This window comes from Carlito syrichta, unplaced genomic scaffold, assembly GCF_000164805.1.
Source record: "Carlito syrichta isolate Samal-C Ts95f unplaced genomic scaffold, Tarsius_syrichta-2.0.1 Scaffold313120, whole genome shotgun sequence".
NCBI classification, from domain to species: Eukaryota; Metazoa; Chordata; class Mammalia; order Primates; family Tarsiidae; genus Carlito; species Carlito syrichta.
Genome location: NW_007257216.1, coordinates 217,815 through 243,844, shown reverse-complemented (window position 1 = coordinate 243,844; position 26,030 = coordinate 217,815). Strand labels below are relative to the sequence as shown.

Genomic DNA, 26,030 nt, shown 5'->3' with positions numbered 1-26,030 from the left:
AATAATATGTCATGCTCTTGCTTAATATTAAATTCAACATTAGTTCTGCCTAAAACATATTTTTTTTACTAACTCGTTACAACAAAAAAGATGCATTTATTTATGTAACACATAAAGTAAAAGATCATGCCCTTAAGAACAAAATAGCAAGAGTAAATGCAGGTACCATTACCATTCTCGTTTCCGATAGCAAAGGATACTTGTTACCACTCCAACAATGACAGCCACTGCCACTGGGATGAGAATTGCAATAATTAATCCCACAGCTGAAAAGAGAGTATTTGAAAATATTAAAAATCACCATCTTTAGCATAAAGTATAGAATACATTTATATTAGAAGATATTTAGGTTGGTAGATTTTTTTTTAATACACCAAATTAACTGCTCCAGGGACAATAAAAACTATTAAAATATAAACTTCAAGGATCATAATATTTTTTATGTTAGTATTAAGCTCTTTTGAGCACAGTTTCTCAATCCTGGCACTTTTAACATTTTAGACCAGATATTTCTTCATTGGATGAGGAGTCTTGTGTACTACAGGAAGTTTAGAAGGCCTATTACCACTAGATATTAGTAGTGTTCCCCAGTTGTGACAACCAAAAATGACACCAGACAGTGCCAAGTGTCTCCTAAGTGACAAAATCACCCCGTTAAGACCTGCTGCTTTAGAGAAACACTTGTCCTTAGGTGTTTTATTTAGGAGCCATGTGTAAACTCCAACTAAGGGGCAGAGGATAAGCCCATGATCAAATTTAAGTTCTTTGTTGCTGAAAGATGCAGAGCCTCACTCTTCTCTCATCTCTAATTTATGAGTGTTGTGTTGTATACATATTTTTTAAAATATTTCTTTCGCTTTTCCCTGAACATGTTAAAAAATCACAGATTACTGGAGCAAAAGATTCTTAAGAGGTTGACCATTATATACATTCAATATGAATTTAGACTTCTAGACTTCAGATGTATCCATAATTCATTAAATTCTTTTTTTTTGAGGCGCCGCAGTCTCGACCTGCTGGGCTCAGGTGATCCTTTCACCTCAGCCTTTTAAGTAGCTAGAACCACAGGCATGTGCCACCACGCCCGGCTAATTTTTTAAAAAATTTATTGTAGAGATGAAGTCTCACCATGTTGCTCAGGCTGGTCTCAAACACCTGAGCTCAGGCAATCCTCTTGCCTCTGCCTCCAAAAGTACTGGGATTACAGGCTTGAGCCACCATGCCTGGCTGCTTAAGTTCTTATTAATGGTACTTATTAGGTACTTATTTGAAAATAGCTTCAGATAACTGACAAGAACAAACATGACATCATCTCATGGCCTTGTAGCATTTCCCTCTACCAGCCATAAAAATGCAACAAAAAGTGAAATTGTTTTTAAAAAAGGGAAGGGGAGGGGTTCCTATATAAACCCCAAATTGCTAGGAACACTACACATTCAAGGATGGAAAGCACCTGAGCAGCAAATTGTAACTTACAATTTTCCTTTGTCACCACAAACATACTTTTCTCTGGGCCCATTCCGCCATCTGTATAGGCTCGCAAGACCAGATGGTAACTTGTTTTACCTTGAAGATCAGCAATTCTCAATGTCTTCTGGGATATGTCAGTGATATTCTTAACTTTCACATCAGAACGACCTATTTTTAAAGTGAAGAATATTATTACGAATCTCAATGCCATCTTAAACACATGGTTAACTATACCTGCCACACCAACTATCTTTCTAGGTGGGTCCAGGCTATGGCCACCCCCAGCCAAGGACTCTGAAGCCAGCCATGTTCTACCTCTACCAGTCAGTAGCTATATGCTCTGGGCCCATTATTTAAACCACTCTGAAATCAAGTTTCTCTCACTATAAAATAGAATATCATGACTTATCTCACAGGGCTGGGTAAAGTTTTATTACACATCTAGAATACTGCCTGACATATAGCAAGCAATCAATAAAAGTCACTTTCCTTTCAGTTACTAAGAGCATGAAAACCACTACAACCAAAACCCACTCAGGCTGACCTTGCCTATGCATCAGAGTGAAAAACTGAAATGAAGCAAGACTACAAATCAATACAGATGACTTCCGGCTACTTAGAAAAAGGACAGTGTTATGGGAATTCTCAAGTGAAAGGCTAGTGAGAACAATTATAACACAATGTAACAGAAGTTATGTGAATGTGGTTTCTTTCTCTTTCTGCAAATATCTTATTGTACTGTCCTCACCTATTTTTGAACTGCGGTTAACCATGGGTAACTAAAATCGCAGAAAGCAACACTGCAGATACGGTGGGGAGACTACTCAGGTCCTTCAGTTCTGACATGTTTTCTTTAGTCAACGTCCTCGATTCAGCCCAGATTCATTCTAAACATTTGCCTCCAACACCTGGTCTGGCATGAATCAAGGTACTTCTCCAAGATACGCGACAGCCCAGATTTCATCCTTTTCCACGTTACATCATTTGCCCTACTTCTACCTCAACATTTCTGAATCTTTTTTTTTGGTCTTGTCTTGCCTTTTCCATTTTCTTTCTCTTTGTGAGTTTATGAGGGTTTGGGGGTTTTGTTTTCTTCCCTTACTCTTAACTTTAGTGACCAAATCTACCATGTCCTGTTGGTAGAGTTTTTACTGGCCCAAGTGTAAAATTTTCAAGTATTTGAGGAAAGTTACCCTAGACTCTGGATGTTTGTGGAATTCGATATTTGGAGATGCTCTCATCCACAAGCAACCCTGAAGGTTCAGGAAATGCAGAATTCAGTGACGGAGGGGTGGGGGGGGGGGGGGGTGCACATTTAACACAGCTGCTCTGAGGAGTGACTTAGCTAATGCCCAGTCAGCATCTCCATGCTGCATTGTTGTTCTCTACTTGTCAGACAGGCATTAAATAATTAAAATTATTTCTTTCTGAGGAGAGGTCATCCAGGGAAACGAAAGCTCTCAAAGTGAAAAGATTATATGCTTGTGTTATGCAGCTATGAAGAAGAAACATCTGACTCTCGACAGAAATACAATTTACAGAGAAGCCAGAAATCTGTATCAACAGTTTTACATCTGTAAATCTGAGAACTCTCTAAAGTCTTTGGGCATACACTTACCAACTGTCAGGGATTATCTGTACTTTTTAAGATTTCGTACATACAACCCTAATCAAGTCAGCTAAGTCTCCCAGCTTTTTGAAGGGCCACGGCTAAGGAAGATGCTAATGTGCTGATGGCTCTTTGTCAAATGACACTTGAGGCTCTGAAGCCATTCTTTGAATTCTCGAGTTTTTCTCCTCCATTATTATAAGTACAAGAAGACTTTTCTTTCAAAGTAAGCATCATGAGATGCTATGTTAAGGCTATAATAAGAGATGGTCTCTGTCTGATGAGGCTTATAATCAAAGGCTTCAGAATAAATTACTTAAATGATTTCTGAAAGACTACACATGTCATTTATTACATACTAAAATCTTAAAACTCTTATCTTCATAAAACTACTGCATTTTCATTTCCCAAATTTTTAGACAGTATGGAAACTAGTATTAAACTGCTGGACTACACTTTCTTTCCTCTTTTCTTTCTTTCGTGGTTAAATAACCACACCTCATCGACAAGAGTATCTGCATAATGAATATTTGCATACTTAACCCTGAATTGTACTGCACATATTTAAAATAAAAAATAAAAAAAGAGAAACTTCTGATCTATCACAGAAACAAAAAACTAAGTACCACATGTTCTCACTCATAAGTGGACCCTGAACATTTTCCATAATACAGCAAGAAAGGGATTGGTGGGCAACCCACTTTTGGGTCCCCTCTTGCTTCTGAGAGCTTTCCTATCTTGTATATCTTCTAATAAAACTCCAACTTGTTCTCTTAAAAAATAAATAAATAAAAAAGAAAGGGATTGGCAGTAGTGGGACACTGTCAGGGAAGTGGGGGCACATAACATCATTAAGAGTACCCAATCTCAAACCGGGTGAAGTGGGGACCAAAGGGAGGCCCAAACTTTACCTGTATGATGACCATTTGTATACCTAAATCTGAATTGTATCCCACATCTTTAAAATAAAAAAAGAAGAAAAGAAATTTCTGAAAAACACCATACTCATGCTAATTTACTTACCTGATGATTCCAAACCCCTCATCTTAGATGTGTCTCTCTCTCCTTTTTCAAAGTAAAATAAATATCCTCTTAAGAAGCCTCTAAGCTCTTCCACAGGAATATCTTCCCATTTTACTAATATCGAATCTGCAGAAGTATCCTCAACAGTAAAATTTGGTGCAACGTTTGGAGCTAAAAAAAGGAAAAAGTCAATTGCTAAAGGAATGTTTATTAATACAGAGTAAGACAGTCATGTTCCATGAGATTTGTAGTGTCGAAAATAACTGAACTTGAAATTAAAACTTTATTCCTTATTTAATTATAAACTTTCAGAGATATCACAAACATTCATATAGTAAAGTTCATTATTGTCTAATAATCATAGACAAAAAAACATTTTTAGGAACAAAGGTAGAATTTACAATAGCAGTTTTATACAAAAACGCATATCTAGGGAAGCATCCTATACAAAGTCTTTAAGTGGCTACTCAAATAGACTTCATCTGTATTTCTCTTTTTTTTTTTTTGAGTTGGAGTTTCACTCCGTCGCCCAGACTGGAGTGCAGTGGCCTCTCCCGGCCACCGCAGCCTCGACCCACTGGGCTCTGGCGATCCTTCCGCCTCAGCCTTCCGAGTCGCTGGAATTATAGGCATGCGCTACCACGCCCGGTTGATTTTTGATTTATTGTAGAGATGAGTTCTCGCTGCCCAGGCGGGTCTCGAACCCATGGGCTCAGGCTATCCACTCACCTCAGCCTCCCAAAGGAGCGGGATTACAGGCTGAGCCACCGAGCCCGGCTTTCTCTTCTTTTTGATAATCCTGAATAAGTTAATAATTTTTCAAGCATGTGTAAGTGCAAATTCAATATTTTTGACATCCAAGTTAAAATTTAATTTTCTAGATGACATCAAAAAATTGAAATATAAATATTAAACAAATTAAGAAGTAATCAAATAATTTTAAATTTATCAAATTTCATTGATCTAACCATCTAATCCAATCTATTTTCAGAATTCAATCTTACTATTGTTGTTTATACCTTTTCATATTACTTTGAAGTCTAAAAAAAACTTACCCAATTCTTCTATATATCCAATTATGGAACGTAATAATTGATATCCTTGATTTTTGCACCCATACAGGAAAAAATTATATCTTACACCTGGTCGAAACTGATCTATAGGATGAACACAATCAGTAAACTTTTGTAAATATATACTACCAAGAATATCTATTTTAGAAATATCAAATTTATAGTAACTTACTCTGAAATTTCCAAACTCAAAGCTAATCTTAAAGATATTTTCTTAATAAAAATACTTCTGTAATTTCAAAATTGGTAAATATTAAGAGTTAAAACTGACCAAACAAAGATTTAGCAAATTCACTTCTATTGTAATGAAAAGTTTAGTATTATAAGATGGCATCGTCTTAAAGAGAAAAAAGGTGATCAAGGCTTACACTGTGTTCCTTAAAATCAGGCAATAATGACTTCTTCCCAGTTTTGATTTTGGGCCATTCACTAAGTTCACTAATCCATTCCAGATCCACATCATACCTCTTCCCTACATCATATTATTTCTGGGTTAGGAAAAAACCACTGCTCTCTCCCCTTGTTCCAAGAAACAGAATTAAAACTTCCACTCTACCTTTAAGCTTTAGCATTAAATAAACCAGGCATTAGAGTCTGTTCCTCTTTACAGCATCACATTAAGTATCCCTAAGTGAGTTAACACCACAAGACAAAGGATGAAGTAGCTTAATGTCCATTCAAAAAAACGTCTTTTAAATTCCTCCTCACTACAAGGCAAGATATGCAATGCGGGAAACACAGAGATGTGCAAGACAAGGTCCCTGGCATGGAGACACTGGTAGAGTTGTGGGAAGACTGATGAACAAGGTGAACCCTAACAGTATGCTATAATAAAGGTACATATCAGATGCTGTGGAAACTTAATAGGAACCAGACAGATCTAAAAAGATCAGGAACATTTACCACAAGTGACATTTAATCAGGGCCTTGAAGGGCAATTAGGAGCTCATTAGTGGTGGTCTAGGAAGAATATAATGCTGGGGGGAAGGACGGGGCATGGTGTTTAACTTGTGGAATGCAACAATTCTAGTGTGATTAAAGCATTTGTTCTCCAATCATGTGCCCATAGAACACCACCCATAGAACACCAGTGGTCTACAGACTCCAGTGTGAGACAGTCAACTTCTAATATCATACGATCCAAAGAAAAAATGGATAGACTTGCCTAAATTTTCACTATTCTTCTTGCAATATTTTTTTCTTAAATGTTTGCTCTGTTCTGGCAAGTCCTAAGTAAATATTAATGGAAACTCAAGCTTAACCAACTGTGTGTAGCATCGTAACTTTTTCTTTTGGAGAAAGGTATGCTTGAGGTTATGACTTTACACTACACATATATTAGTAAACCTATACCTCATTTTATGTTTAAATTATGTACTATCAATATTCCATGGGGTTCTGCCACCTAAAAAAAAAGCCTAAGTAGGTTAGAGCATTAGGAATGTTGAGAGTTGATGATTTAATGAGTAGACATGAATAAGGAAAAAGAGGAGTGCCTACTTTGTGTCACTTGCTGTTCTAGAAGCTCAGCAGTAAATAAAAGACTCTTCCTGGTCTCTTGAAGCTTTGAATGGCTTTGAATTTGAACTCTGATCCTATCGCATACTAATTTTGTGACTTTGGGCACAATACCTAACTTCTCTGAGTCTTTGTTTTCTTAACCACTGTAGGGCCTTTGCCCATCTATGTTGGTACAGAAAGTTCTTCAATCATCATGGGGTGACTTCTCCACATCCTACACATAAAACTTGTATCTGTTGACACTACATCCACTCCCCCAACCCCAGTCAATCACAATTATCCTGAAAGCCCAGGAGAGAAAGGACAAGCTGTAACTATGTAAGGCTCAGTCAGCTCCATGGGTGGGAAGTGCAAGGAAAAATGCAGGAAAGAGAAGAATGGAGGATGGCTGGGTACCTTGATAAGGGAAGGACACTGTAAGAAAGGATAAAGGGAACAACTTAGGAAGACCACTGCCATGTTAGCCATTAGACAGGTGAAGGACCTTGGCTGTATTCCAAGTAGAACTGGAAAATGATCTGAACCCATAGGTGGTAACCCAGTCAATGAATGGGACTCACCATCACCATGTGGCACTGACACAGTAAACAAGCCAGAAGTGTTCCCTGGGAAAGAGGTCATGAGCAGGCTGCTTGCTCTTCTGCACTTCACTAACACATGAGGGAGAACCAGAAGGGGACTGATCAAGAAGCATCACTACCAACAGGCTGTGGGGTCCAGAAATCCCATGGGGACAGGCATGATCCACTCTCATCGGCTCTCAGAGGAATGATGCCACTGGAAGAGGGCCCTAATTCCAAAGGACAAGAATGGTTTGGCCTGCAGGTTACCAAATCCTCCTCAAGGGCTAAGCTTCTCAGGCTGCCTCTCCTCACAGGCAGCTCACCACAGGTCACAGGCTCCTGAGCAGCCAGGTACTGGGAACACAAGACTCCACCCACACTGTGCCCACTCCCACACAGATGACCCCTCACCCTCCATCAGGGAAAGTGGTAATGGGCCTAAGGCTTTTTGTGCTCAGTCCGTAACCTCAGGAACCTGGGCCCTGAGCAAACAAAGGCTCAGGTGCACAAGTGAGACTACCCTGCTTATGGTTTCGTAGTTTTCTCTTTTTCACAAGCATTTCCCCATGTTGTTAAACCTTTGACATAATTTTTAATGCTACTTAACATTTCATTTTATAAACATATCATCATTTACGCATCCCCTCATTTGCTATTTGAGTTGCTTTCACAATTATCAGTGATGTTGTGGTAAATATTCTTAGTTGTAAATCTGTGTTGTTTTCTGATTATTTCTTAGGATAAATTCCCAGACAAGTAATTACCAGAATCAAGGGTTCAAATCCTTCACATATATATCGCTACAACCACCTTCCCAGACAAGTAATTACTAGATTCAAGGGTTTGAATCCTTCACATATATATTGCTACAACCACCTTCCATGAAAATTAAGCCCATTCACACCCACCCAGCTGTAAAGGAGAATGCTCACTTCACTGCACCCATGCCGATGTTGCTTTTTAAAATTCTTTTTTGAGAATGTAGTTGAGAGACTGTAACTCAGCTTACCAGATTCTATCACAGTTTCAGTGCTGTTTGAAGAAACTTTTCTCCAGTCCATGAGGCATGGTTTAGACCTAGACGAATTACACCACTTAATGACATAGTCGCAAGTCATGTTGGGGTCGTAATGCCAGGTAAGGACAATCCCCTTTCCTCTTCCAACGGCCTGCTCTATTTTGAGATCATCTTTAATAAGAAAGAAGGATATTTTACTGGCATTGAAAACAATAATATAAAGCAAACCTCAGGAAAATGAGCAAGAGTTATAAAAATTACTTCACTGTTAAAAAAAAAACAGTGCTCAAACTAGATAAATCTTTAGCAAAGATTAGAAGTGTTGCTATGCTGATTTTATTGTAACAACTATGGCACTTCCCCGATCAGCATATTAGCTGAAATCAAATGATTTAAACCAAAAAAAAAAAAAAAGCACCTAGGATCAGGTAGTGACGTGCTGGGGCTGGGACAGGAAGATCAAGGGTTGGGAAGGACAGGGATGAGGGCACTGGAGAGGATGGGACATGGTAACACAAAGAGAGGTCAGGAGGTGAGAGGCTGAGGAGGGCTAGTGGACAGCCAGAAGCCCTCCTCTCATCATCCACTATGAATACAAGCTCCCCGAGAGCAGGCGGCCCAATGAGAAGGCACACAACAAACATGTGGCAGGGGTGGTTGAACTAGCCCCTTCTCTTTCTTTCAGGGAGACTCCTACCCCAGTGATGGGTTGAAGGAGATTCTGGCTGACCAGGAGCATCTGGGGTCATATGGTCTGTTGAGATGCAGGCAGCTGTGAGGTGGGATGGCAGGTGTGGGTAGAGTGGAGAAATCCACCTGGGGAATATCACAGGACAAGGAGCATAGGCTGGGGGCAGGAGATGGAGTGGGGACTGTGGTGAGGTTTTATTTCACACCCTGCCAGGTCTTGGCCAAGGTGAGAAGTGGGGCCCAAGATGAGGTGGGGTTAGGGCAATGTGGTCAAAAGGGAGAGGGGAATTTCCCACAGTAACAGGAAAAAGAAGTAATTTCTCTAACTGATTTAGATATAAGGATTTAGTAAAACACACACACACACACACACACAGAAAGGTTTTTTGAACAAAATTTGCATTCATTAAGCAACTACTACTGAACACAAGACAACAATCTGGATGCGAATATGGAGCACTTTGGACATAACAGCTTTTTGGCTCAGTGATTAAAAAGCCGCAATGTTAACCTGAGCTGGGGCTACAGAGCTCCAACTCTGGAAATCCTCAAGGAATAAGGATTTGTTCTGGGGCTTTGGTAATTGTCTAAAAGCTGATGACAGACCATTGTTAGTTCTGTAAATTACCATCTTGTGAGGAACACATGGGAAAGGCAGGATTATAGTTCTTGAAGTAAAAGATAACATCACTACTACTATCATTGGGAGAGCAAAGAAATATATCATCTAAATCAGCACATTGTCTTCTTATGGCTGTTCGCACATCTTTCTTTTTTACTTTGTTATTTGTGCCAGATAAAAATGAAGTGCCATTAGTCAGTTTCCTTCTAAACCCTTCTCCTGGCTGCTGCCACAGCAGTGCCCCGGGGCCTCCCCATGTCACTGCCCCAGTGTCTCTCCAGCACTGTTCAGGGCCCTCCCCATAGCACTGCAATCTGGGCTCTGGCTAGTGCTCTGGACCTCTAAAATGTATGCTGCTTCTCCATTCCTTCTTCCTAATTATCCCATGACTGACTCAAACAGCACAAAGACCCAAAGGTCCCTAACTGGACCAATTTTTCTTCCTCTGGGGGTAGATAGTTATAGGAAGGAACTCCCTTACTGGAGCAGGACAACAAACAGGGGAGAGCAAATGACTGGAAAAAGGAGTTAAGTGGAAGAAGTGGAAGTGACTATTTAAGTTCATGACTCAAAAAGTTGTCAAGGTAGACGCTAAGGAGGAATGAACTAGTTGTTGGAAATTCATAAAATTTAAAGGAAAGCTCTAAATAATTTTAAAATTACACTACAGTTATTTTTAAAGTCTATCTTCAAGATGTAATTTAGACTTTAGGAAGACTTTCTTATCAATAAAGAATTCCTATTAATACAGAATTTTTTATCAAAAAGGATGCCAATTAAAATGAATATTTTTTTCCTGCCAAACAGTTTGCCAAATAGCCTAGCTGTCCTAGAATAAACTCTCATAGTCCTGGAGAGATATCTGAAAACAATATTTGAATAAGCTGTTAAAATATTTCTTCCTAAAGGTACTGTCCACCACTGTAACTCTCCAACATTATGCAATAAAATAATTGAGTACAGTGATTATTTTATGCATAGGGTACTGTGTCTCAATGAATATTAGACAATCTGTTCATCCCTCCCTTACACATCTGCGACAGGGTACATGAGAAGAATGCTGACATTATGTAAGATCAACTAACACCCACTTTTTTACTTTACTTTCCTTCTCTTATATACTACATTATCTTAAACACTTACCATTTGGAATTTCCATACTCGCTATTTTAGAAGGTGGTGATGAGCCAGCAGAATTTTTTGCAACCACACTGATGATGTAGTCGTTCTTCTCAAGTCGTATCTCTGTTTTGTGTTGAGGATCAGGGATCTCAGAAAGGGACTGTGTTTCCTCATCTGATGAATATGATACATTGTAGGAAAGTATTTTTCCATTGGCTTCATTATTGGGTAAAGGCTATGAAAAACGGAAAAATAAATTTGTTATAAAACTTGCAAAAAGTGGCCGTGACTAGTTAAAGCCATCAAGTCTAAACTGGATTCTACATTAACAATAAGGTAACACGAGAAATGATGAAGTTATAAACAGTGTGAAACATAGATTTAAAATCCATGGAGACCTGGCTAAATCAGGAAAATGATACTGCAAAAATACTACACTTACTGTAAATGGTAATAGTACACAGAAATTTAAAAATTAAGTAAATACAAAACAATATTTATCTTCATATCTTTCAGAAGCAAAATTCTAAAAAGTGGTCAGAAGCAATGCTCTACTTAACAAAAAATTATGGCATCATGTTTAATAATGTTTATCACTTTCTCATTTTAAAGTATTATATATGCCCATTATAGAAAACTTGGAACAATATATAAAAGATTTTTTAAAAAAGTAAAAATCTCCCATATTTCCACCTTTCAAATACTCTTACATTTTGATATTTCTTTCAAGTTGTTTTCTTTTTTTCCTTTTCTTTTCTTTTTTTTTTTTTTTTTGCGTTGGAGTCTCACTCTGTCACCCAGACTGGAGTGCAGTGGCCGCTCCCGGCCACCGCAGCCTCGACCTGCTGGGCTCCGGCGATCCTTCCGCCTCAGCCTTCCGAGTAGCCGGAATTACAGGCATGCGCTACCACGCCCAGTTGATTTTTTGATTTATTGTAGAGATTAGGTCTTGCTGCCCAGGCGGGTCTCGAACCCGTGGGCTCAGGCAATCCACTCACCTCAGCCTCCCAAAGGCACAGGATTACAGGCTGAGCCACTGAGCCTGCCTCAAGTTGTTTTCCAGGTGTGAATTTTATTAACATTGTTTAACCATAATTCACAGTTTTAGATTTCTTTTGCTTTTCCGTAATGTACATTTGTTTAAGTTACTACCGTACTATACATTATTTCATGTAGCATTTTTATAAGTTTGCTTGACTATTCCATAAATAAATGAAATTTAAGTTGTCCCCAATTTTTTACAATATACAATAAATATTTTGGTGAATCCTATTGTGCCACTTAGTTTTTTCCTTTTTCATAGTTAGGAGTAATTTTTAAAATTTGAATTCCCAAAAGTGGACTTACTGAACAAAAGAAAAAGAACACTCAAACTTTATTTATATGGCTAAACTGTTTTTCAAAACAATTGTCCCAACTTCTATGGCAACGTATGGGGCTAGATGATCCAGACTCAGGGTGATGTTAATGCTACTGAAAACACTGCTCCAGCAGAGGTCTCTGATGACGCTCTATGGCCTGCTCCAGTGGGCAGGTTTTAGTCCTAAGACTTGTGGGCTTCCTGTGATACTCAAGAACACTCACTTCTTGAAACATCCTGTTCCCCTGATTTCTGTAATTCTGCTTTTGTTGGTTGTCCTGCCCCTCTGGCCTTCCCAATCTACTCTGCTGGTTCTTTGCATGCTGCTATCACCTGGGCTCCAACTCTGGCCCATTTTTTGCCACGTATGCTCTCCAGCGTGAACCCATTTATGTGCTACTCAAAGCTATCCTCAGCTTCAACCTCTTCCCTGATCTCTAGAGCCTTACAGCAAACCACTGCCCACTGGACTTCACTCAGATTTCCCAGTGACACAGGTTTAAAAACTCACTATGTGCAAACAACATAATTTTCCACCAAAACATATTCTTCCTTGGCAAATGGCAGCATCATCAACCTAACCAATGAAGTCAGAATCGAATCACTTCAATATTTTTAGTACTTGGGCAAAAACTTCATCTAGTTAAAATAATAGTCCAAACTTTCTCTATATTGAAGTAATTTGTATCATCTTTGCTATGTTATCAAGAAATTAATGACAGAAAACTGGCAGTAGCCAGGGGATTTTCTAATCCAGAGTTAGAAACAGGTTGCAACAGTCAAATACAGACAATCTCAATGCAATGTAACTCACAATGAACTTGTACATAGACTGCACTTTACTCAGAGCTGTCCTGATAACAGTTCCTGTAAAAAATAAAATTATGTTTTGCTCTTAAAAAATTTTGGTTTTGTTCATTTAAGAGTAATGAAAAATGATGGATTGTTGACTTTGTATGGTGCACACAACACTGATCTTTATGAAATTCTTTGCTATGCAAGGCATCTGTCAACTTTTCATTCTTAGTCTTCACTTTTGCTGCCGAGCTCAGCTATACAGACTTGTACTTTCATTTGCTAATATGAATCCAATTTTATTTTACCATTTTAGAGACTACTAATGATTAAATGTAGGAGAAGGAATATATGTTTTATGTGGAGCGTTAAAAAAGATAAACTTATACTATTATAACGTGCTGGTTTTGTAAGAGAGATTGGTTAACAGCTAGATTAAATGAGAGACTATTCATCTGCTGGACTACTTTTTTCTTTTTAATCCAAGCATATGGTCTTTAGTAGCATCCTGTAATTTGTTAAAACAGTAACCTGAGGTTTTTCCCTCTTCTCAGTTGTCTGTGTACATTAGTCATTATATTTGAAAACAGACAAACAAAAACTATTCAATAGAGTTGTTTTATTTGTTTAAATTGACCTAGCATGGAACACCAAATCAAATTCTTGACATAGTTAAAAAAATTTATGTCTTACTTTCAATAACAAAATTCACTATTTAAAGGAATCTTGTTTTGACTGCTTGTATGCAATCTAAAGTAGAAAACAATTGTTCATGTTTTTGATATTCATAAGACAAATATTAAAACATATAACAAAAAAATACTCAAGTAGAGGATATCTAGTAAAATTGAATGCAATTCATATTGCATCTAAATATTTTACAAAACCATGTCAAATTTTATAATTGGTGTATTATAATACAATCGATTGAAGGGAAACAAATTAAACATGAAATATGTAAAAAGTCAGTTTCCCATTAATAAAAGAAACATGCAACAGATGCTGAGGATTCTAACTTGTAGTTTCTGGCTAAAGCAAGGGAGATGAAATTCATGAAATTCTCAGGTCTGTTATTGGCCTCATAAAAGTCAAACTAAAGAGTGGTCAGATCGAGACAGATGATCCTCACTAAAATGACTGGGGAATTAGAAGTGATGGGGAGGCAACCCCTTCAGGTCACCTCCCACTGTGGGAGCTTTTCTGTCCTCTCAATAAATTCTGTTTTCTCACCGCCGCCCCCCCTCCAAAACAGTGATTAGGAATTTGGGAGTTTAGGAACAGGTTAGATTCTCAGCAATGCTGCAAATAAAGCCAGCATGGGAAAACTCAGTTCCCTAATATCTAAAATACCATATGTAAGTGAAACAGTTTAGCGGTAATAAAGTTATTTAAATATTTAAGGGAAAATGAAATATTTACCTTCCAATAGATTATTAAATTTTTTCCATCAGAACTCCATTCTCTCCAAGTATCGGGTCCCTTTGAAGGACCTAGAAAGAAGATTGAAAAGTTACTATTTGAAGATACACATACAGAATGTATATGGTGCTTGACATTTTTGCTGGTATTTGCAATTCTCGATGAACATGAAGCAGCTCAGAGGCATTCCCTTAGAAAATGAAGTAATGAAAAAACTACGAACTTTTGAAAACACAAGGCCCCTTAGGATGGGTAAAAATCCCTCTCCAGGTCCTCCAGGGTTGGTTCCTGGGTGCCTCTGCCTTGCTATTCAGGTCACCTCCCTACTCAGGTCAGCTTTGGTTGGCCATGCACTGGCTTCCCAATGCAGATATGCCAAGGACATCTGCCTCAGGCTCTCTGTGTTTTCTGTGTCCTCTCTTCTTCTTCCTAGCACTCTCTTCTCTTAGATAAGCCATGTGGCTTGGTTCCTCAGCTCCCTCTTTAAAAAAAATCTCAGCTCAGTACAATCTTTTCTAACTACCCTATTTAAAACCAAAATTCCCTTCACTTCCCTTGCCTGCCAGTCTTCACTCCCTAGCCCCTTCCTATCCCTTATTTTCCTCTCTGGTACTCATCACCTTCTGACATACTGTTTGAAAGAAAGGTAGATTAGATAGATAGATAGATAGATAGATAGATAGATAGATAGATAGATAGATAGATAGATAGGGATAGATGATAGAGATTTTAAAAATTTATTTCTAATCCTGGATCCTATAAATTCCATAGGCAGCGATCTCTCTTTTATTCATTGCTGTATTTCTGATATCTAGAACAATTCCTGACACATAAAGGTTGAGCATCTTGTCTGAAATGCTTTTGGGACCAGAAGTGTTTTAGATTTTGCATTTAAAAAAAAATTTGGAATATCCGTATATATATAATGAGATATCTTGGGGATGGAACTCAATTTTAAACATGAAATTCATTTGTTTCATATACATCTTATACATACAGCCTGAAGTTAATTTTATGCAATATTTTAAATAACTTTGTACATGAAACAAAGTTTGTGTTAAATACGTACATATGGAATTTCCCACTTGTGGCATCATGTTGGTGCTCAAGAGGTTTCAGATCTTGAACATTTCAGATTTCAGAATTTCAGATTAGGGATGCTCAATGTTATGCATACTCAGTAAGTATTTGTTGAGTGAATTAATGCCTTCATCTAAATGAAGTACAACTAAAATTTTTCCTCTTGGCAACCAAAACTCATTAACTGAAGGCAAAAACTCTTGTGGTGGCCAGTCTCCAAAATGACCAATGATATCCATACCTTCTAATACTTATGCCCTTGTGTGGTCCCCTCCCACATTACACTGTATCAGGCTTGACCTGTGTGACCAATAGGATACAGCAGACATGATGGTATGTTATTTCTGATCTTTGTTCATTTACTAGCTCTAGGAAGAGCTAGCTGCCATGTCATGAGTACACTTGAGCAGGCCTATAAAGAAGCTCACATGGTGAGGAACTGAGGCCCCCTGCTAACAGCTACATGAGTGACCAATCTTGAAAGAGGATCCTCTACCCCCAGTCAAGCCCACAGTTCCCATCCTGATTGCATCCTCATGACAGAGTTCAAGCCAGAGACACCAGCTAAGCTACTCTTGGATTTCTGACTCATAGAAACTATGAGATAATAAATATTTGCTGTTTTAAGCCACTGATTTTTAGGGTAATTTGTCACACAACAATAGGTAACTCAAACACTCCCTCTGAACTAATGCATAGGTTTCATTTTTTTCATGACACAAATAATTCTTAGACATACTGCAAAGTGCCCTCATCTCTATTCTTCACATATCTTCATGAGGAGAGGGAAAATCTGGATTAACATCAATCATTTTTTGTTTTACTGTTTGTTAATGGTTTTTGGAGGAAGTTTTATATTTTCTGTATTATGTGATACAAATAAAGCTTTTGCTATCTTTTGTGAAATGATTCCTGAAAATCTTATCTATTTCTAAGTTTTTGTTTGTTTTTTTATTTTTTATAAAGCTTATATCTGATTATTCAAGAATAGAATACCATTCTGTCTTTGGAAATTATAGTATTCAGAAAACCAGTTACCTGATTTTACACCTATTTTGACCTATGTACTATAGAAATTGAAGTTTATTTTTACATAAAATAAAGCCACATCATTTCTCAGGCCTAGGTTACAAATAAAAATTCTAACAAATTCTCTTTTTAAATAATTGTTTTAAATTTTAAAAAGGGCAATCTGAATTGAAGATACAATTAAAATTCTAGGAGGAAAAGGGAAAAAAAAATGGGAGAAAAGTCACTCCATAATCTTACCACAGTTTCAAGTTTGTTTTCTTAAGCATTGCTGTTGTATAATTGTAATCATACTGCAGATAGGGGAGCCCACTCCTTTCACACAATTTATGCCACACATTTTTCCATATTATGAGAACATTTTAAAAACCATCGTTTAAGATGTCTGTGCAATATTTTATTAGCACATATTACACAATGTATCTAAGCATCCCCCTACTTTTGAGGACTTTGATGACATCCTCTTTAAAAAGCTGTAAAAAGCTTCTGAGCTCCCAATGACATTAGAAAGAAGCTTCTCAGATTATATTTTGCAGTTATGATTGATTTTTCTAGAAATCAGTAAATTTCCAAATGAATAGTTAGATGCATGTCATTTGTTTTAGACTTACCACAAACCACAAGATGGTAGAGTATAAAAGTCAATGCAAATATTTAAAATGAATTAAAAAGTCATGTTTTGACTTAAATTTACCAGTTACAACTTGCTTCCATTGTGGCACTTCACAATCTAAAAAATTCAGGATACACAATAAAAATTAGTCACAAATAATTTCGTCAACTTACTGGCTTCTGTGGTTACATGCTGTTTTTTATTGCTCCATTTGCTCCATTTCCAGAAAGTTTCAGTAGTACAGCGAATCCGAAAAGTATATACTGTATATGGATTTAACTTGCCCACGGCAACAAGATAATTTGAATTTTCTACTCCTTTGATTGTGACATTTCTCTATTAGAAAACAAATAAACATGTGTGTATAGATATGTATATACCACATGTATGAATACATGTATACATACATATGTCCATCATTTTTTATAAGACTTCACATTTGTAACATAAATCAACTAAATGTTCACATAAGTTTTCGCCTATATAACACCAAAAGGAGTTTATTCACTATAATAGTTTAATTCTTACATACATACCAATTCAGTGAAATTATGCTCTGTAATACCAATTTTAAAATTGGGGTGTCTTTTTAATCCAAATATTGACTCCAATAATGGTCAACTAAATCATGCAATAGATGATATTATTTTGACAGTCAGTCAAAGGCTAATGCTGATGCAATACACCTTAACATAATTTAGTAATTTGGAATGACCTTGAGGATTAAGTATATTATTCAGATGATAGAGGGAAGTTCCATGGAGGCAGGAATCATCCTTGATGCATCTTTGTTAATATAACACTTTGAACTTCTAGTATAGTGCTGTAGTAAATACTCAACAGATACTTAAACTATATCAATAAAATTAAAATGAAGTAATTCTAAGCAAATCTGAATATTTGCATATCTCACAAAAGCTTCTGAGCTCCCAATGACATTAGAAAGAAGCTTCTCAGATTATATTTTGCAGTTATGATTGATTTTTCTAGAAATCAGTAACTTTCCAAATGAATAGTTAGATGCATGTCATTTGTTTTAGACTTACCACAAACCACAAGATGGTAGAGTATAAAAGTCAATGCAAATATTTAAAATGAATTAAAAAGTCATGTTTTGACTTAAATTTACCAGTTACAACTTGCTTCCATTGTGGCACTTCACAATCTAAAAAATCACTTCTGTGCTCTGGTGCCAATAAATGCATTAACTGAAGCTAAAGGTCACAGCAAAAATTACTCATTCATTCATAACTTGCCTAGCACCAGTCAAGTGCCAGGTACTATACTGCATCTGTGAACATTCTGAGTAGTAAAAGTCAAGTTTATATTCTATAATATCCACTATTCCAATTGACTTTCAAATGATAAATATAATGCTATTATTACATTAATATATGATGACTTTCTGGTTCTTAGTAAGTCTCAACAATAAACTGAGGACTTAACCATATTAATTTACTTAATTCTTTCTGAGAACTGTTTTATCCAAAATAGTCACAAAGGAAGTTTATGTAAAATCTTACTCACCGATTCTTGTACTGAATTAGTTTTGTTAATTTCAATTTGACATAAAAGACTAATCTTTGTAAAGTTGCCTGATAAATGCCAAGAAAGCATAACAGCTGTTGAATTAATATCCTTCACTTTGAATGAAACAGGAGTATGGGGAGAAACTGTAAATATAATTTACAAAGATTAATTACTTTAAACATTTATTTAAAGGGAAAAAGCTATCTTCTAATGCCAAACAAGAACGAAAGAAAACAAAAACCAAGGAAGTATTATTAGTGCTGATAAAAAATATACTACCCAATATTTGTTGAATCTGCAAATCTCTTTTTTACTGTTGACACCACACCAACATTTTTAAAGAACCAATCATGTTCAAGGCTTTTCAATGAGTGTTAGGAATACTAAAAGGTGGTAAGACCCAAGTCCCTACCTTCAAGAAGCTCTAATTTACTTGGGGAATGAAAAAAATAAGACAAAACAATTAATAATAATATAAATGCTAAGTTTTAAATGTATGGTACAGATATTAACTGCCACAGAAATTTAAATATAAGCATGGCAGAGGACGTCTCACAGTGAAGATGGAGCTTAAGATGAACTTTGAAGAAAGAATCAGACCAATACTGGCAAAAAAGCACACGTAGAAAAGAAAGTTAGGTGGCGATGTAGACAAAAACAAAGGTATAGTAAAGCAAACTACACATTACACTGGTGATAGTACACATGCTAACTTCAGTGGTGGGAAAGAATCATGTGGGAAATAAGACTGAGATGGCAGAGGGCAGGGAAGTCCATACAAACACTACCACTCAAGCACAAAATGTAGTTGCCATGACCCTAGGAAAAATCAGGAAATAACAAAGATGACAGGAAGTAATAATTGATAAAAGTGACTTGTCTTTACAAACAAGGCAACCTCTATAATCACACGCCATTATGATATCGCATTTGGCTTAAGCCCTTTCTCCCTTTCCTGTGTTTTAAGGGAAGGCCTCTATGCCATTGCTTTGTGTGCTGCAGAGCCTTGCATGGAGTTAATGTACATGTACTGACCATTGGAATGAATGCCAAAAAGATCAACCACGCATTATTTGTTTTGCGCCACATATTAATATGGTTGATAAAAATTCAGAAATCAACGGCAATAAAAGAAAATAAACTACTGGCGCATATAACAACTTGATGGCTCTCTAGGACATTACTGTTAATAAAAACTGCCAACCTCTTAATTGATATATTGTATGATTTCATTTATATAACATTCTCAAAATGACAAACAATAGAGAAGAAGAATAGATTAGCTGTTGCCAAGGGATAGGGATGAGAGAGAATGTGTGTGTGTGTGTGTGTGTGTGTGTGTGTGTGTGTGTGTGTGTGTGTGTGGTGGGGGGGTTGCATGGTGGGGGAGAGGGATGCTGAGGGGATAACGTGAGGAAGTTTCTTCCTGGTAAGGGCAGTTCTACATCTTGATTTTGGGGGTGATTATCTGAACCTAGAATGGGATACATTGCATAGAACTGCACACACACACACAAACTACAAATAAACACAAATGAAAACTGAACAAGATCAGCAGTCTACTTAAACAGTCTATTGTACTGGTGTCAGTTTCCTGGTTTTGATACTGTACTGCAGTTATATAAGATGACACCACTGGGGAAAGCCAGGGGATGATCCATAAGGTTCTAATTTATTATTTTTGTGCCTACTGGTGATTCTATAATGACTTCAAAATAAGGTTTAAAAAATAGGGCAAAAAAGATTTCAGAAATCAAAAACAATCAGACAGAGCTACTTATTATTTCTTTGTAAATGACTAATTCAAATTTTTATTTAAATTAAGTAAAATAGTAAAAATTGAAATGATCCATTTTAAAGTCTTTAAACTAAAATGTACAAAATTAACATTAAGTAGTTATAAAGAAAATAATGAGTAAAAAGTAATCCTTAGGAAAATTTTTCATTAATCTCAAGACACTTAACCACTTTTGAATAACATTATTTTTAGGACACTGGTTTACATAACAGCTTACCTCTTTCAGTTATGTTAACTAAAATTGTTGATTCTGATCGACCCAGAGGATTGCGAGCATTCAGAGTAAAATTATATATTTCTTGATTTGGAAGCATTTGAAAGAATAACTGATAGCTTTCATTCATAGGTGCTTCAACTCTTTGAAACCTAACATGTTTTCCTGAAAAACTGTTAATTAGAGAAAAAATAATTTCAAAATGGCATGAGATAAATATTGATGGAAAAAATGAGCAAATTTCTAATAATTTCTAATTACAGACATATTACATACTCAGAAAATATATATGATGCAGAAAATAGAAGAAAATAATAAGCTATAAGCCTATTACCCAGAAACAGATCTCAGTCCATATCTAAAGGTTCTTCCTTCTAAGGCTTTTTGAAGGAAAATGCATGAAATTGAGTCGACATGGGGTTAAACTGCAGTATTTATAAGAATATAATGTTATTGAGCATATCTGGCTTTATATCTTGTTTGTAAATGATCTAGTGCATCTCCCTGTGCCATTTAACATGTACTGCCAACATACATCTTGCTATCTGACGTCCTTGCCCAGTTATCGTTACCTTTCATATAAAGTGTAATTTGTATTGCGTTCGCCCACCAATGATGTCGACCGTCCTGGATCCCAAGTACATATAATCTCTTTTAAATCATGTGTCTCACAATTCAGTTTTTGAGGAATATCGGGTGGATCTAATAGAAAAAAGAAAAAAATGGAGGTACTTATGATGACATATATTTTCCCTGAAAATGTAATGCTTTAGAAATGTTAACATTTTGTACCATTTATATGCTGGCAAATAGAAAATGCAATTTAAAAACAAAGTCATTTTTAATAACACCAGAAAACATCAAGCACTAGGAATACATTTACCAAAAGATAGAAAAACCTCAAAGAAGACATAAGTAAATGGAGGGATATATCATAACCAGGGTTTGGAAGACTCAATATTGTAAGAATAAAAATCTTCCTGAATTGATCTATAGATTCAATGTTATCCCAAACAAAATTCCAGCAGATTTCATATGTGTGTGTGTGTGTGTGTGTGTGTGTGTATGTGTGTGTGTGTGTGAGTGTTTGTATGTAGGGGGAAAATAACAAAATGAGTCTAACACTCTTTTCAATCTTTTCAGTCAATGGTGGGCTAACAGGATATCCATAAACAAAAGGAAATAAATAAATCTTGATCACCATAACCTGTTCTTATATGTTTCTAAAGAATTCCCTCTGAAGGGAGATGTGATTGCTGCCTGAAAAATATTGAACAGTGTTTCAGCCTCCAAATGTTATAAATGAAGGTTAGATGATGAATTAAATAGCTTTGTTCTAGTACTATGATAAGAGATTAGAACTTTACCTAAAATAATAGAAATAAGCCGGGCTCGGTGGCTCAGCCTATAATCCTGCGCCTTTGGGAGGCTGAGGTGAGTGGATCGCCTGAGCCCGCGGGTTCGAGACCCGCCTGGGCAGGCGAGACCTCATCTCTACAATAAATCAAAAAATCAGCCGGGCGTGGTAGCGCATGCCTGTAATTCTGGCTACTTGGAAGGCTGAGGTGGAAGGATCGCCGGAGCCCAGCAGGTGGAGGCTGCGGTGGCCGGGAGCGGCCACTGCACTCCAGGCTGGGCGACAGAGTGAGACTCCAACTCAAAAAAATAAAATAAAATAACAGAAATAAAACCAGTGCATATTCTCATCTTTTAAGTTTTAATTTTTTCTTTCATATTTTTAAGTGAATAGCTCACTTTTGATAGTGCTTAGGAAGCAATTCACTACACATACCACTGGTTCTCAACTTAGACTCCAGGACCATTTGTGAGAAACGTTGCAAGTAATTTCCTAAAATTCCATTAAAAAATAAAATTGAACATAACTTCACCTTCACTAATCCAAAATGCATTACTAGGAGACAAAAAGAGAATAAGATTACAGTCATCAAGCTGAGAAATGCACCTAATCGTAGTTATTCCCTTGGAAATGTATCAGTATCTGCATGTAGTTTATCACAAGTTATTGTAGAAGTAAAAAAGAGACTGATAGTTGCTGATCTAGACCACAGCTGAGAAAACATAAACAAGTAAAAGAAAAGTCACTAGGCAATCAAAAGAAATGTCATAACATCCACTCAATCCATCTCACACACTTTATTCATGAGACGCTTAGACCAAACTCAGATTCTTTTAATTCAGGATGCAGAGATGAAGGAACTTATTGCTTAAGGTGAAGCCATCGGTGACACCAAAACATTCAGTAGCCACAATGAAGGAGGCAGAAACCTCTAAAATCAAGACCTAAAAACTCTAAATGCATAATTATCTGTGGACATCCAACACAAGCCAGGTGGGCAGAGTAGTCCACAAGAACAACTTTTGGAAATATTATGGAATTTCACACCATAGGAGTAGTCATGTTACTAAACATGCCTCTGAGTAAGTTGAAAAGAATCAACATATACATTATATACAGAATAAGGTGAGAAAGTTTCCTTCTCATCCATGTCTTCTAGCCATCCTATTCTTCTTGAATATATTATTTAAAAGTTGGGGAAGATACATTATACTATTGAAAGGTTGTGTGTAAAATCATTACTATTTCTTTAATCTATGTACTTAAAAAGGCATACTTTAATTAGGAAATTAATTTATATAAAATAATTTCTAAACAATGTAGGATTAATAAATATTATATACTAACTATCCTTGACTTAAAACTTTTAGGTAAAAATTTAAACTAAACATTGGCAGCTGGATATTTCAAATCTTAGTATAAAACGTACAAGTTTTATAGAGACAGGCATGGAGGAAACAAGCTTAGGATTCATTTTAAAACAAGCAAAAATTCAAGTGCTTGTGTATACCATTTATATTAAAGAATAAAAAAATGAGAAAGAAACAGAATTACCCCCATCCTAGGAAAAGAAGGCTTTCAAGAAAGATCAAAACAGGTTAATAGGAACTCTCTCTTTAAAATAATATACTTACATCCAGCAAAAACAACTGCTCCATCTACGTTACTTTGTGTTGAAAATACAATATTTGTTCCACTACTTGCAGAAGCAGAAATATTATAGATCTTGATTGCAACATTTTCCCCATCAAGATGGATAAACGGAGCATTTGTACCACCAACAAGTGCTGTTGACACTTTTTCTTGACTCACACAACAAAATATCATATCTGAGCCTACAAGTATCACTCTGTCTTGAGGAAAAACGTGAAGCTGAGAAACAGGAGTCCCTAGAAAGAGCAAAAGGATTTAGACATATTTTAGAAGAAATCTTTTACATAAAATAGTTGCCATACTAAGACTTTTTTTTTTTCATAAGATGGCTTAAAATAGCTCAGTATGTACAACACATACTGTTAGGCACTTTGCAATAATGGTGGCCCAAAGATAATGTATGTTTCCCAAGTTGCAAAGAAGCTACATACATACAATATTTTTTTTAAGTATGTAGTTTTATTTAACTATAAAGGAGTAATAGTGAGGGAGCAGAAACAGATCATAGGTCAATGTCTAAGGTCACGGGTTAATGTCTCAAGAAGTCTAATGGCTCAAACGTAGGGGCTCATATACACATGTAGACAATTCACATACACACAAACCACTAATTAAATAATTCTATTCCTTTTATTCTATGTATTTAGGGCAGATTTCTTACGTTTCATCAGCCTAAATATACGTTCATGTCCTCCACATCCTAAAAGCAGTTTTCTTTAATCCAGTCCTCCCTTCCTCTGACCCATTTCTCGATAGTGTCACCAGAGTGGTCTATTTACAGTGTTTACCAGTTTTTTTCAGAACTTCATTTTGCTGTCAACAATGTTTCAACTCCTCTCCCACACTGCCAAAATTCTCTCTACATATGAGTTTTATTTAATGTGCATGCTTGCTGATCCCAATGTTCCCTGCAATACCTCTGCAGCCTCTGGGGGTCTGTTCTGTGGCCAGAAATTGGGGACCATGCTTTAAAAATAGATTTGATCTTATTATCATTGATACACAACTTTTAATTGCTCTTCAATGCCCACTATAGTGATTTTTAAACCTGAATGTTTATCTAATTACTCAGATTCCTGAAGTCTAACTCAGACTTCTTACATTGAAATCTCCAGGGATGGTTGACTTGGAAGCTCCCCCAGGTGATTCTCATGCAGCCAAATGTGGTTCTGAAACCCAAAAGCTTAAACTAACTTTACTGTTAAGTAAAACTAATCTAATTTATTTGAAACAAACATTTTTTTAAATGTAAACTTACAAAAAATATTTTTCAGTGGGCTCCAGTCACTCCACACTTTGCGACCAAAAAAATGAAGACTGTCAATGTAGCATCTAATTCCCACATAATGAACAGCACATTCCAAGGGCATGTCTGAGACCCAACTCCAGTGATGAACTGTATCTTTACCATTCAGAGTTGTGTTGTGGGTCACCTAAAAATGAACACAAATGCAAAATTATATTTTCAAGTAGTGATACGTTTTGCTTTCCTTTAGAATTAAAACATGCAGCAGACTACACAAGCACTAGCTAAGTTAAAGGTTTGTCCTATTGTGAAACTATCTTAGTTCCCATGAGGCATAACAGAAGAGTTAGAGCAACAATAATCATGTTTCGTTTATGTTTACTTCTTCAACTTTAAGCCCTAATGTATTATCATATAAGTTGTTGCTTTTCATCAAAACATTCAGTACAGTGCACAAGAAAATACAGGTCGAGTACTCCTTGGGACCAAAGTGTTTTGGATTTTTTTTTGATTTTGGAAGATTTGCATTATACACTTCTCAGCTGAGGATCTCTAATATGAAAATCCCAAATCCAAAATACTCCAATGGGCATTTCCTTTGAATGTTGGCACTAAAAAGTTTCATATTTTGGAGTACTTCAGATTTTGAATTTTGAGATTAGAGACTCTCAACCTGTATACCATTGCCTAATGATCTCCATCTTTCATGGAAAAAAAATAATTAATGGGTATGAGTTCTCAAGAGTTGAAGTCAAGGAGAAGAGCAGCATTTCAATAAAATAGCTTTAGACTAGATTTGTTTTTTATACAAGAATTCTGTATTTCAAATTATATTTTTAAATATGCAACTTATAATAACATAAAATATTAATGCCAACTGTGAGAAATGGGCAGGATTTCAATATTGAGACTTTCTAAAAGACAACTTGGGACTTCTAGTTAAAGACAATAGATTTAACAAATGTATGTCCTTCTCTGTTACCTCCTGAAACCCCTTTAAAACAAGAGTAAACCCAGTTTTTTTTTAAAGGTGTAATGCACAAAGACAAAATATAGGAAATGACACAACACCTCTTAAATTCTGAAGTGGGAAAGCAGATGGATGGTGGAAACTGACTTATGAGACCTAAGAAAACTAAATCTTAAGCATTCAGTGGGAAATTCAGGAAATCACCTGGTTTCCACCACAAAAATGCCAAAGGGATCAGCAAGTGGTTATACTAGG

At 36.4% G+C, this 26,030-nt stretch overlaps 1 protein-coding gene across 1 annotated transcript in view; it reads right to left on the bottom strand.

Moving 5' to 3' along the window:
* The window catches only part of LIFR (LIF receptor alpha), a 70,571-nt gene that overhangs the window by 4,912 nt on the left and 39,629 nt on the right, over nucleotides 1–26,030 (bottom strand). Inside the window, exons 6-18 of the mRNA XM_008070140.2 lie at nucleotides 24,818–24,992; nucleotides 23,541–23,795; nucleotides 21,122–21,251; nucleotides 20,553–20,722; nucleotides 18,535–18,680; nucleotides 17,181–17,343; nucleotides 14,286–14,356; nucleotides 10,733–10,946; nucleotides 8,269–8,448; nucleotides 5,158–5,259; nucleotides 4,103–4,273; nucleotides 1,477–1,638; nucleotides 173–266 (exon numbers count right to left, since the gene is read on the bottom strand). Of these exons, the coding sequence (XP_008068331.1) occupies nucleotides 173–266; nucleotides 1,477–1,638; nucleotides 4,103–4,273; nucleotides 5,158–5,259; nucleotides 8,269–8,448; nucleotides 10,733–10,946; nucleotides 14,286–14,356; nucleotides 17,181–17,343; nucleotides 18,535–18,680; nucleotides 20,553–20,722; nucleotides 21,122–21,251; nucleotides 23,541–23,795; nucleotides 24,818–24,992 (2,033 nt within the window). The remainder of the gene's footprint in view (nucleotides 1–172; nucleotides 267–1,476; nucleotides 1,639–4,102; nucleotides 4,274–5,157; nucleotides 5,260–8,268; nucleotides 8,449–10,732; nucleotides 10,947–14,285; nucleotides 14,357–17,180; nucleotides 17,344–18,534; nucleotides 18,681–20,552; nucleotides 20,723–21,121; nucleotides 21,252–23,540; nucleotides 23,796–24,817; nucleotides 24,993–26,030) is intronic.